We start from the raw sequence: 12,768 nt of genomic DNA, 5'->3' as shown, positions 1-12,768 counted from the left end.
ACCATCCAGAACTCGCGTCAGGCCACGCCCCCTGCGATGGAAAATTTTTGTGTGGAAAAAAAGCTCTTTGGAAGTCCAACTTCCATTTTTTTTAAAGTCGGTTGAGGTAGCAAGGATGAGGCTTTTATAGAGGCAAAAGACAGAGTGTCATATGGATTCCTCAATCTTGTAGGTGCTTTCACAAAGAGATATGATGGCGTAGAAGGATCGTTTTTCAGGGAAAGGGAAATGCCCTCCCTTGAGAACCAACCTGAATGAGTTATGAGGTTAAAGTGGTTCTAAAACCTTAGGGTTTTTCACCCTAATGCATTTTTATGCATTAAGGTGAAAAACCTTCTGTGAGCCCATCCAATCCAGGGATGTGCACAAGCGCAGCGGCTCTCACTGCTGTCTCTCTCCTCATTGGACAGATTGATAGCAGCGGGAGCTGTCAATCAAATCCAGTGACGCGGAAGCGAAGGGCAGGGCCGAGTCCAGCTGTCTGTGTAGATCATGGGTGCTCAACCTGTGGCCCTCCAGCTGTTGCGGAACTACAAGTCCCATCATGCCTCTGCCTTTGGGAATCATGCTTGTAAATCACAGGAGCTTGCATTGCCTCTTGGGACTTGTAGATCTGCAAAAGCTGGAGGGCCACAGGTTGAGCACTCATGGTGTAGATGGACCCAGCAGTTGGACTTAGGAGTGAGTCCGCACTGAAAATGGCTTTCCATGGGGGCACCTGATGAAGAGGAGGGGCCCAGAGAGCTGGCGGGGGACCCCAAAAAGAAGAGGATTGAGGCTGCTCTGTAAAAAACCACTGCACAGAGTAACTATAAGCATGTTTGTTTTTTTGTTTTTTTTTAAAACAAAGCTTTATAACCACTTTAAAGAGATGAACGGCGAAATCATCTAGTTGTGAAGATGTTTATTTGCTACAGGGTGAATACAGCATAGATACACTTACAAGTTTCGGCTGTGAGGCCTTAGTCAAAGTTATGACTAAGGTCTCACGGCCGAAACACGTAAGTGTATCTATGCTGTATTCACCCTGTAGAAAATAAATATTTTCACAGTTGAATGTTTTCGTGTCGCCAACTGTTCATCTCCTTCACCTCTTTAAGACAAAAGATAGTGTCTTCCACTCAGAAGATAGTGTCTTCTGAGTGGAAGACACTATCAGCCTGAGCACCATTACCTCAACTTCCCTTTAGCATTACATTTAAAGCCGTGCTTCCTTTTGTTGTATGAATGAGTGAGGAAGTCAATAGCTCTACATTTTTTCATGCCATATGGTCGTACATATTAGGTGGGGTTAGTCCCGGGTAAAAAAATGTTTTAGAAAGAGGCCAGCAATGACAACCCATGTACTTCTCTCAATTTTAAAATCTCTTCATTGGCTGCCGGTCTCTACAAGGATTGAGTATAAGGTCTCTCTTCTTGTCCATCAATGCATACATGGACTAGCTCCACCTTATCTTAAGGAACTTCTTAGATTGCAAAATCTACCGCGCTCCCTTCGCTCAACTAATTTGAATTGTTTAGAGATTCCAAAAACTAGGTTGAAAACCATGGGAGATAGGGCCTTTTGTGCTGCTGCCCCACGTCTGTGGAATGCTTTGCCTGATAGTTTGAGGGTTTCTCAGTCTACTGAAAATTTTAAAAAGGGGTTGAAGACTTTTCTTTTTAGCAAATGTTTTGTAAATTAAGCGGTTTGTTTGTTTTTATTGTAATTATGTTGCACTTTGAGGTCTTTTGATGGGAAGTGCATTATAAATAAAATTTATTATTATTATTATTATTATGACAGTATCATCGGAAGTTTCCCTGCCCCTTTCTTCCTCTTGCACAATACTATTGGCTACTGAAGCAGCCAATCATAGGGATGAGACAGTAGGAATGTGTGGGGGCAGTGTGAAGTGACAAGCTATGATACTACCAGTTTTCTAGCTACAGCACATCACAAGTGCCATGGACCGCATTGGCCTGGCTTATGTTTGGCATGCGTAGAATAGTGTTGTGTAGGGCTGAAACAACTAATCGATTAATCGACAACTAATCGATTATGAAATTAATCGATTAATATTTTCATAATCGATTAATTGGCCAGTAACAAAATGGGGTTAAAGTTAATGAGTCTGATGATATTTACCAGATTGACCCTTTAATAGTATATCTCTCCTCTAATAGCATATACAGTATATGTCCTCTAATAGTATATACAGTATATCTCCTCTAATAGTATATACAGTATATAGCCTATAATAGTATATACAATACATCCATTCTAATAGTATATACAGTGGTGTGAAAAAGTGTTTGCCCCCTTCCTCATTTCCTGTTCCTTTGCATGTTTGTCACACTTAAGTGTTTCGGAACATCAAACCAATTTAAACAATAGTCAAGGACAACACAAGTAAACACAAAATGCAATTTGTAAATGAAGGTGTTTATTATTAAAGGTGAAAAAAAATCCAAACCATCATGGCCCTGTGTGAAAAAGTGATTGCCCCCTAAACCTAATAACTGGTTGGGCCACCCTTAGCAGCAACAACTGCAACCAAGCGTTTGCGATAACGTGCAATGAGGCTTTTACAGCGTCCTGGAGGAATTTTGGCCCACTCATCTTTGCAGAATTGTCCTAATTCAGTTACATTAGAGGATTTTCGAGCATGAACGGCCTTTTTAAGGTCATACCACAACATCTCAATAGGATTCAGGTCAGGACTTTGGCTAGGCCACTCCAAAGTCTTCATTTTGTTTTTCTTCAGCCATTCGGTGGTGGACTTGCTGGTGTGTTTAGGATCATTGTCCTGCTGCAGAACCCAAGTTCCTTTCAGCTTGAGTACACGAACAGATGGTCGGACATTCTCCTTCAGGATCTCTTGGTAGACAGCAGAATTCATAGTTCCTTTTATCACGACAAGTCTTCCAGGTCCTGAAGCAGCAAAACAGCCCCAGACCATCACACTACCACCACCATATTTTACTGTTGGTATAATGTTCTTTTTATGAAATGCAGTGTTCCTTCTACGCCAGATATACTTGGACACACACCTTCCAAAGAGTTCCACTTTTGTCTCATCGGTCCACAGAATGTTGTCCCAAAAGTCTTGGGGATCATCAAGATGTGTTGTGGAGAAATTGAGACGAGCTTTGATGTTCTTTTTGCTCAGCAGTGGTTTTCTCCTTGGAACTCTGCCATGCAGGCCATTTTTGCCCAGTCTTTTCCTGATGGTGGAGGCATGAACGCTGACCTTAACTGAGGCAAGTGAGGCCTGCAGTTCCTTGGACGTTGTTGTGGGGTCTTTTGTGACCTCTTGGATGAGTCGTCGCTGCGCTCTTGGGGTAATTTTGGGCGGCCGGCCACTCCTGGGAAGGTTCACCACTGTTCCATGTCTTCGCCATTTGTGGATAATGGCTCTCACTGTGGTTCGCTGGATTCCCAAAGCTTTGGAAATGGCTTTATAACCCTTTCCAGACTGATAGATCTCAATTACTTTCTTTCTCAATTGTTCCTGAATTTCTTTGGGTCTCGGCATGATGTGTAGCTTTTAAGGATCTTCTGGTGGACCTTACTGTGTCAAGCAGCTCCTATTTAAGTGATGCCTTGATTGTGAACAGGTGTGGCAATAATCAGGCCTGGGTGTGGCTAGAGAAATTGAACTCAGGTGTGGACAACCACAGTTATAGTATGTTTTAACAAGGGGGGCAATCACTTTTTCACACAGGGCCATGATGGTTTGGATTTTTTTTCACCTTTAATAATAAACACCTTCATTTACAAATTGCATTTTGTGTTTACTTGTGTTGTCCTTGACTATTGTTTAAATTGGTTTGATGTTCCGAAACACTTAAGTGTGACAAACATGCAAAGGAACAGGAAATGAGGAAGGGGGCAAACACTTTTTCACACCACTGTATAGTATATACAGTATATCCTCTCTAATAGTATATACAGTATATCTCTCCTCTAATAGTATATACAGTATATAGCCTATAATAGTATATACAGTACATCTCTTCTAATATATACAGTATATCTCTCTAATAGTATATACATTATATCTCTCCTCTAATAGTATATACAGTATATAGCCTATAATAGTATATACAGTACATCTCTTCTAATAGTATATACAGTATATATCCCCTCTAATATATACAGTATATCTCTTCTGTCTGTTATTCTCAGAGTGGATTCGATATTTTGCTCCCTAACCATATAGTTGGTTATTTATATTTACCACTGCATATAGAGATATTTAAGATTAAATTGCCTTTTTTAAAACTTGACATATTAACTAAATTAGACACCACACCTTTTTTTAAGGTTATTAACCAATTAATCGATTAATCAAAACAATAATCGGCCAACGAATCGATTATGAAAATAATCGTTAGTTGCAGCCCTAGTGTTGTGTGTCTGCAGCAATGTATTTCCTGTACTCATGCTGTCCAATGGTGAGGAACACCATGGGAAGTGGTGGGGGATGAAGCACTAACGGGATCCTGGCTCTGGAGGACAGAACAATAGGCAACAAGGTGTGTCACAATGGGCTTGTTGCTCATACTTGCATGTGATAGCTAGAGCTCACCCCCACCAATTTCGGTTTAAGAGCATTTTATACCTTTTTTGTAGTCCTTTTGAGTCCTATAATCCAAGACCGTTTAGGAAGAGCCTCATCCCACATCAGGAGAGCGTCAAGCTGCACAGGTCTACTTTAGCCTCGTAACAGGTTCATTCTTGCAATTTAAATCTAAGCGCAGCGAACCTACAGTACAGAATCTTTTATCTATAAATTATTTATGAACCAGGTCATACAACGGACAATTTTTAACATCTTCCTGCTTTTCTTCCCCTCGTCAGAGTACGCTCGATTTGAGGCAAAAATCCATGACCTGCGTGAACAGATGATGAATCACAGCATGAGTTCCGGCTCTGGCTCCCTCAGAACAAACCAGAAGCGTTCACTCTACGTACGGTAAGACCAGACCACCTACCGCTTTATTTTTTTTTTAAATTGTCCTTGCGGGCATATGACTCCAGGTCCATCACAGGGCACCCAGCTGCATTGGAGCCCATGAGATCAGAGGCTATAACTTTGATGCTACTTAATTTACCAACCGAGCAAATCAATCCAGCAGCGTTTTTTATCCCTTTTTTTTGCCCTCAATTGTCTACTATTTGATACTAAAATGCTTGTAATGGTTGAAATAGATAATGCCGCGTACACACGACAGGACTTAAGTCCGGCAGACTTTCGACGGAGTTCTGACGGAGTTCTGACAGAGTTCTGACGAACTTTCCGAATGAACGGACTTGGCCACACACAATCACACCAAAGTCCGACGGATTCGAACGTGATGACGTACGACTGGACTAGAATAAGGAAGTTCATAGCCAGTAGCCAATAGCTACCCTAGCGTCGGTTTTAGTCCGTCAGACTAGCACACACACGAGCGGATTTCTGGGTCCGGCAGAGTTCTGGCGGAAAAATTTGAAGCATGTTCCATTTCTAAAGTCTGTCAGACTTTTGTGAATCAAAAGTCTGTTGCAGCCCACACACGATCGAATAGTCTGCTGGAATCATTCCGACAGACTTTTGATGTTGAAAAGTCCGGTCGTGTGTACGGGGCATTCGAGTTTTTTTCGCTGGAATTGAAAAATGAATATCGCAAGGGCTAACATTGTCAATCAAAATCTTTTGTATGAAGAAACGGCTCCTGGATTGAATATCAGGGACCCAATGATCTTTGTACTCGGGTAAAGCCTTCTCCGTGTTCCTGCTTGGCTCTGGTCAGGAGAGGGACTGGAAAGACCCAACTGCATGCATAATAGCCCAACTTCTGTAGCTGTGGGACTTATTAAGGAACTTGGTTATTGTAAAGAAAAAATCAAGTCAGCAGCTACAAAAACTGACACCTGCTGACTTTTAACAGACATTTATCAGCCCAAGAGTCCAGCACTGTCTTCACTGAAGCCAGTCCTTTGCCAGGCTTTGGCCCCTGGTGCCACCATCTTGGATGTGGGAGCTGATTGTGACTTCCCGATGTCTCACAGCTGACTTCCTATTGAGTGAAGGCAGGTGCAGTTAGCTAGTCTGCCACTGGATGGCTCAGTTCCAGAATAGTGTCTGGTTACAGGAGACAGCGTCATTGGGTACTAGATGCCTTTTTGTTAGAACTCTCCTGTAGTGATGCCAAGGGAGAGTCAGTGCCCAGTTCTAAGCCAGGTTGGGAGGAGCCCTAAGGCAGTTGGGTCATGGGCCAAACACCCCACACCAGTACAGATGTAACCAGCACCTGCAGGCTCTTGATAGGGCTGGAGGCTGGGTAGGAGTAGATCTGCACCCAAGATAGCTGTAGACTTCATGACCCTTATTGAGGTGGGGCTAGGGTAGGATGCAAAATGTCTTTTGGGCCAGGCCAAGAGTTCCCTGAATGAGGCTGTTCCCCTGGAGGCTTCCGCTAGAGGTAAACCTATGGAAGAGTTGCCTACAGAGAACCCAGTCCTGTGCGTACTAATGACCTTTGGGTAGAGAGAGGTTGTTAAAGGGAGGTAACTGCTCAAAGTGCTGCATGATCTTTTCACATATGACTACTGCAGACCATCCACTAAATGTGATTGACTGTATTGTCAAGTGACTCCGGAATGTACTGTATGTCAATGTGACGTGACTTCCGTGAGTACCATCAGTAAAGTGCAGTAACAGTGTGTGCAGTGTGGACATTTCTTCCTTGTGATACAAAGGTCCACGGAGGGTTCAGCCTCAGCAGGAGGGACAGTGTTCAAGCAAAGGCAAGAGGACAGGGAGTTGTGCTCTTAACACCCTTACTAGCCTATTGCAAAGCCCCTCTTACGTGTTCATGTGCAAAATTGCAAGCCACTTTCAGACTGGTCTCAAGCCTTTTGGGATGTATGACGTGTCCCAAGAGGTTGCAGAGGGAGGGGGACCAGCTAAGCTTACATAATTCTCACCTACTGTAGGTGAGAATTGCATAAGTAGGAGAGGGTACCTGTCAGGAAAAGATACCCACTCCCAGAAAAAGGACACCATTTTTTTTTACAGTAGTGGGGAGGAGTATGTTGAATGGAACGTTGACTTTTAAGTGAAGGTCCATTTTAAGATGTCCAACTATAGTACCAATCCACTACCCCAGAAGAAGCACTGGGGTTAATTCATCTTCATTAAGGATGAGCCGAACACCCAAACCATTCCCTCCCCCCACCTCCCGGTTCGGTTCGCACCAGAATTTGCGAACTGGCAAACAATTTGGACGAAAACACCGTCCAAATCTCTGGGACACGAACATGAAAAATCAAAAGTGCTCAGGTAAAGGCTTATATGCAAGTTATTGTTATTGTTTGGGGACCCGTGTCTTGCCCCAGGGGACATGTATCAATACAAAAAAAAGTTTTAAAAACGGCTGTTTTTTTGGGAGCAGTGATTTTAATAATGCTTAAAGTGAAACAATAAAAATGAAATATTCCTTTAACCACTTCAGCCCCGGCCTATAGACATATGACGCCCACAGATGGGATCTCCCATCCTGGGTGGGCGCGTCATATGACGTCCTCTGATTCACGGCCGTCTAGGGGGCACGCGAGCGCTGCCGGCGGCATCACTCGGGACCTGGTGCTTGTGCCTGGCGGCCGCGATGTCCTCCTGGCACCCGCGATTGCCCGGGAACACAGCAGGACTGTGGATCTGTGTTTGTAAACACACAGATCCACATCCTGTCAGAGGAGAGGAGACCGATGGTGTGTTCCCAGTACAGAGGAACACCGATCGGTCTCCTCCCCTTGTGAGTCCCCTCCCCCCACAGTTAGAATCACTCCCATAGGGAACATATTAACCCCTGCAGCGCCCCCTGGTGTTAACCCCTTCCCTGCCAGTCACATTTACACAGTAATCAGTGCAATTTTATAGCACCGATCGCTGTGTAAATGTGAATGGTCCCAAAAATGTGTCAAAGGTGTCCGATGTGTCCGCCATAATGTCGCAGTCATGAAAAAAAACGCAGATCGCCACCATTACTAGTAAAAAAAAAATAATGTCATAAATCTATCCCCTATTTTGTAGATGCTATAACTTTTGCACAAACCAATCAATAATCGCTAATTGCGATTTTTTTTACCAAAAATATGTAGAAGAATACATATCGGCCTAAACTGAGGAAAAAAATATTTTTTTAAAAAAAATTGGATATTTATTATAGCAAAAAGTAAAAAGTATTGTGTTTTTTTTGTTTATAGCACAAAAAATAAAAACCGTAGAGGTGATTAAATACCACCAAAATAAAGCTTTTTTTGTGGGAAAAAAGGATGTTAATTTTGTTTGGGGGGGTAAAATCCTCTGGGGCTGAAGTGGTTAAATATCGTTAAATATTGTCCCAAAGTGTCTCCTGTCTTTTTTACAATTTTTGACACTTTTTTTGTGAAATGGTAGGGGGTACAATGTACCCGTTACCAATTCACATAGGGGAGGAGGCCGGGATCCGGGGATCCCTTGTTAAACGGGCTTTCAGATTCCGATAAGCCCCCCACCCGCAGACCCCCCACAACCACTGGGTAAGAGTTGTGGGATGAGGCCCTTGTTCCAATCAACATGGGGACAAGGTGCTTTGAGGGGGACCCCAAAGCATCCTCCCCATGTTGAGGGCATGTGGCCTGGTATGGTCCAGGTGTGGGGGGGCGTTCTCTCGTCCCTCCTCTTTTCCTGCGGCCTGCCAGGTTGCATGCTTCTATAAGGGTCTGCTATGTATTTTGGGGGAGGCCCTACGCCATTTTCTTTACATTTTTGGTTCGGGGTTCCCCTTAATATTTATACCAGACCCAAAGGGCCTCGTAATGGACTTGAGTCAATGAGTTTTATGTATATTGCCGAGACCCGACATTTCATTACAGCCGTGATCAGTTTTAAATGACTTTTTTTTCCTTCAGAAATGTCATTTTGCTGTGGTAATGTTCTAAACGTGGGAAAAATGCACCACTTTACAGGCATACTAAAGACCCCCCCCCCCCCCCCCACCACCGCATGATATTTAACGGAATATTTCATTTTTATTGTTTCACTTTAAGCATCGTTAAAATCACTGCTCCCAAAAAAAAACAGCCCCTTTTAAAACCCAGGTCCCCAAACACTTTTTATGACAATAACTTGCATATAAGCCTTTAAAATGAGCACTTTTGATTTTTCAAGTTAGTGTCCCATAGACTTTAACATTGTTCCGCGGATTTCATATGCGTATATTCAGCCGAGACTTTACACCCCCTCATCTTGAAGACAAAGCAGGCATTGCCTGAGTACGTGGCACACCGGGCACCATCGGGCTACAGGTTTGTGACAATCTGTCTGGTTCTCCTTAGAGATTGCCTGAGGAACTAGTAGCTGCTGAAGAAAGGTTGTCAAGGGATGCCATGAATGAAAGCTCCTCTCAAAGCGCATAAGGCTTTGTGTGTACTCCTCGCTGCTTTTAATGACATAATAAAGCTGGATTTACTTTTTCATTAAGAAGGGACTGCCGTGTTGTCTTATGCTTTGGTTGAGATTTGAAGATGGAAAAGCGTCGGTTGATTGCAGAGCTGAACATGCTGTGGATAATGGGACTCATTTGGAATTTTGAACGGAGCTCCTTGTATGCTGGAGATTTGAGTTAAAGCTGTATAAAACCCACAAGGAAACATTTATCATATTGCAGCTTACCAATTCTTAGATGTGATAGCTGCATTGTCTTTCTTTTATTTTCACCTGATGATCCGACTAGTAAGTCTGTTGTTTTTCAACAAGTCAAGCTCTCCTGCAAATTTATCAGTTCAGAGTGTTGAGACAAACCAATGATCAGCTTTTATTTATTCACGTAAAAACCTTGATCCAGTGGTGACTGGTGCTAAATATGTCAGGGGGGCTGCAAACTAACGCCAGACAACCCCCCGCCCCCACCCCGCAGGATATGGGTGGCAGACAGGAAGCCAGCAATTGTCCCAAGCACTGACCCACCTCTCCGGCGTTAGACGGACTGACCTTAGGAGGCAGGGGGGAGGAAGGCAGGCTGTTGCTTCTCCCCCTGACTAAACAGGAATTGTGCCCTGACTGAGATATGATTGGCCAGGGAGTCTTAAGACTCCCTGGCCAAACGGCTTTTAGGACTGGCTTCCTGATTGGCCGGGTGAAAAATCAGAAAGACAATAGTGAATATTAATTCGCTATTGTCACACAACTGAGTGGATTCAGGGCGCGGTGCTCTGTTCCCCGAGTCCACCCTTTTTTGAAGCCAATTAGAGCTTCTGGCTCGTGCATAGTTACATAGGAGGTTAGTTCGAGTGCTTATCTAATAGTTTTTTGAAACTATCGATGCTACCCCCTGAGACCACCGCCTGTGGAAGGGGATTCCACATCCTTGCCGTTCTTACAGTAAAGAACCCTCTATGTAGTTTAAGGTTAAACCTCTTTTCTTCTAATTGTAATGAGTGGCCACAAGTCTTTTTGAACTCCCTTCTGCAAAAAAGTTGTATCCCTATTGTGGGGTCACCAGTACGGTATTTGTAAATTGAAATCATATCCCCTCTCAAGCGTCTCTTCTCCAGAGAGAATAAGTTCAGTGCTCGCAACCTTTCCTCATAACTAATATCCTCCAGACCCTTTATTAGCTTTGTTGCCCTTCTTTGTACTCGCTCCATTTCCAGTACATCCTTCCTGAGGACTGGGGCCCAGAACTGGACAGCATACTCCAGGAGAGGCCAGACCAGAGTCTTGTAGAGCGGGAGAATTATCGTTTTATCTCTGGAGCTAATCCCCTTTTTAATGCATGCCAATAATCTGCTTGGTTAGCAGCAGCTTGGCATTGCATGCCATTGCTGAGCCTATCATCTACTAGGACCCCCAGGTCCTTTTCCATCCTAGATTCTCCCAGAGGTTCTCCCCCCAGTGTATAGATTGCATTCATATTTTGCCACCCAAATGCATTATTTTACATTTTTCTACATTAAATCTCATTTGTCATGTAGTTGCCCAGCCCAACTAATTAATGAATTTGTTAATTAATTAAGTAATTTGTTCAGATTTTCTTGCGTTTCCACATCCTGCGGAGACATTATTGCCCTGCTTAGCTTTGTTTCGTCCGCAAATACAGAGATTGAACTGTTTACCCCATCCTCCAGGTTGTTTATGAACAAATTAAATAGGATTAAATAGGATTGGTCCCAGCACAGAACCCTGGGGGACCCCACTACCCACCCCTGACCATTCTGAGTACTCCCCATTTATCACCACCCTCTGAACTCACCCTTGTAGCCAGTTTTCAATCCATGTACTCACCCTATGGTCCATACCAACAGACCTTGCTATGGGGGCACCTGAACAGGTTCGACCCCATCAACACACTCTCCTCATTGGCTCACTGGCTTTAATTGACAGCAGTAGGAGCCAATGGCTACTGCTACTGTCTCAGCCAATGAGGAAGAAGAGACCTGGGAGAGCCGAGGCTCTTGTGCACATCGCTGTATCCAAATGGGGCTCAGGTAAGTATTGGGGGGGCTACACACAGAAGATTTTTTTACCCTCATGCATAGAATGCATGGAAGTAAAATACCTTGAGCCTTTAGAACCACTTTAAATTCACTTATACTCACAAGGATAAAATGAATACAGCTCATGTAAAGAGCATGCCGCTTGGCCGTGCATGCATGCACAATAATATCAGGTCCAAAGCTCAGCTCCTACGTGTTTTGTCCATGTAGACGTCCTCAGGGGGAACGTTTAGTGCACTGAGCACAGGTGGCACAATTTATATTTACATATTTGCTGTTGTAAAATAAAGGAAAGAAACCCTAAAAAAGAAAATGAATGCAGCCATCACATCTAAGGATTGGTAAGCTGCAATATAGTACATTTTGCAAGCAATGGCTACTGCATATCATGTACTTCAGCATAGGAAAGAGAGGAGAGGAACCGCTGTGCATTATCCTTTAAAAAGCTACAGTATATTATTAAATTCAGTTATGCTCAGAGGCGTGAATTGAATACAATCCAAGTAAACAGCATACTGCTTTTCTGAGCACCATTGCACAATGAGGTAAGCACCAAAGCTCCGCTCCTACACGTTTTGTCCATGTAGACGTCCTCAGGGGGGCAGGGCATTTAGTGCATTGAGAACAGGAAGCACAATTCATAATTACGTATTTCTTGTTGGGAAAAAAAAACAGGCAAACAACCCTGAAAAAGAAAACAAATGCAGCCATCACGTCTAAGAACTGGTAAGCTGCAATATAATAAATGTGGTTAATACTGCTTTAATTGTTGTAGCGTGCCGCAATATGCGGCAACACACGGAAGTGCATTGCGGTGCTTTGCGTTTGAAAAAAAGGGTCATATTAGGGTGGGTTTGCAGATTAATAATTTTGAATAGGCTGCCTTCACAACGCACAGTAACTCGCAGCTTAGCGCACATACGTTTACGCACTGCAAAAGGTGTAAATGAACCCACAATATATAGTTTTAGTAGAAATCACCTTTAATACATGCAGGAGACAGAACTTTAAAAAACTGATATTCGTGAATCCATTTTTTTTTTACTTTATGTAAATGGAGAAGATTTCATTGAGTCGTATTTAATGTCAGGAGAGTGTAGCGGATATAAAGAAACGCGGATGTAGCCCGGGAACCGAGGCTGTTATTGAATTATAGAGTTTTCTCTCCAGCTTCCCGTGACTGCGGGGCTTGGCGAACGTGGGATGTTCTTCAATTCTGAGCAAGATGTTAAATTTTTGATGAAAGGAGTTTGGAGCCG

General features: G+C 43.3%; 1 protein-coding gene across 2 annotated transcripts in view; it reads left to right on the top strand.

Annotated features, from left to right (window-relative positions):
* LOC143927370 (disks large homolog 2) overlaps window positions 1-12,768 on the top strand; it is a 1,494,912-nt gene that overhangs the window by 1,154,403 nt on the left and 327,741 nt on the right. For both annotated transcript variants that reach the window (XM_077451405.1, XM_077451406.1), the window contains one exon: window positions 4,847-4,961. In XM_077451405.1, the coding sequence (XP_077307531.1) occupies window positions 4,891-4,961 (71 nt within the window). In that variant the 5' untranslated portion in view covers window positions 4,847-4,890. The remainder of the gene's footprint in view (window positions 1-4,846; window positions 4,962-12,768) is intronic.

This window comes from Lithobates pipiens, unplaced genomic scaffold, assembly GCF_037356315.1.
Source record: "Lithobates pipiens isolate NorthernLeopardFrog02 unplaced genomic scaffold, aLitPip1_a1.2 Scaffold_23, whole genome shotgun sequence".
In the NCBI taxonomy this organism is placed as follows: Eukaryota; Metazoa; Chordata; class Amphibia; order Anura; family Ranidae; genus Lithobates; species Lithobates pipiens.
This window is presented reverse-complemented; position numbering and strand designations above follow the sequence as displayed.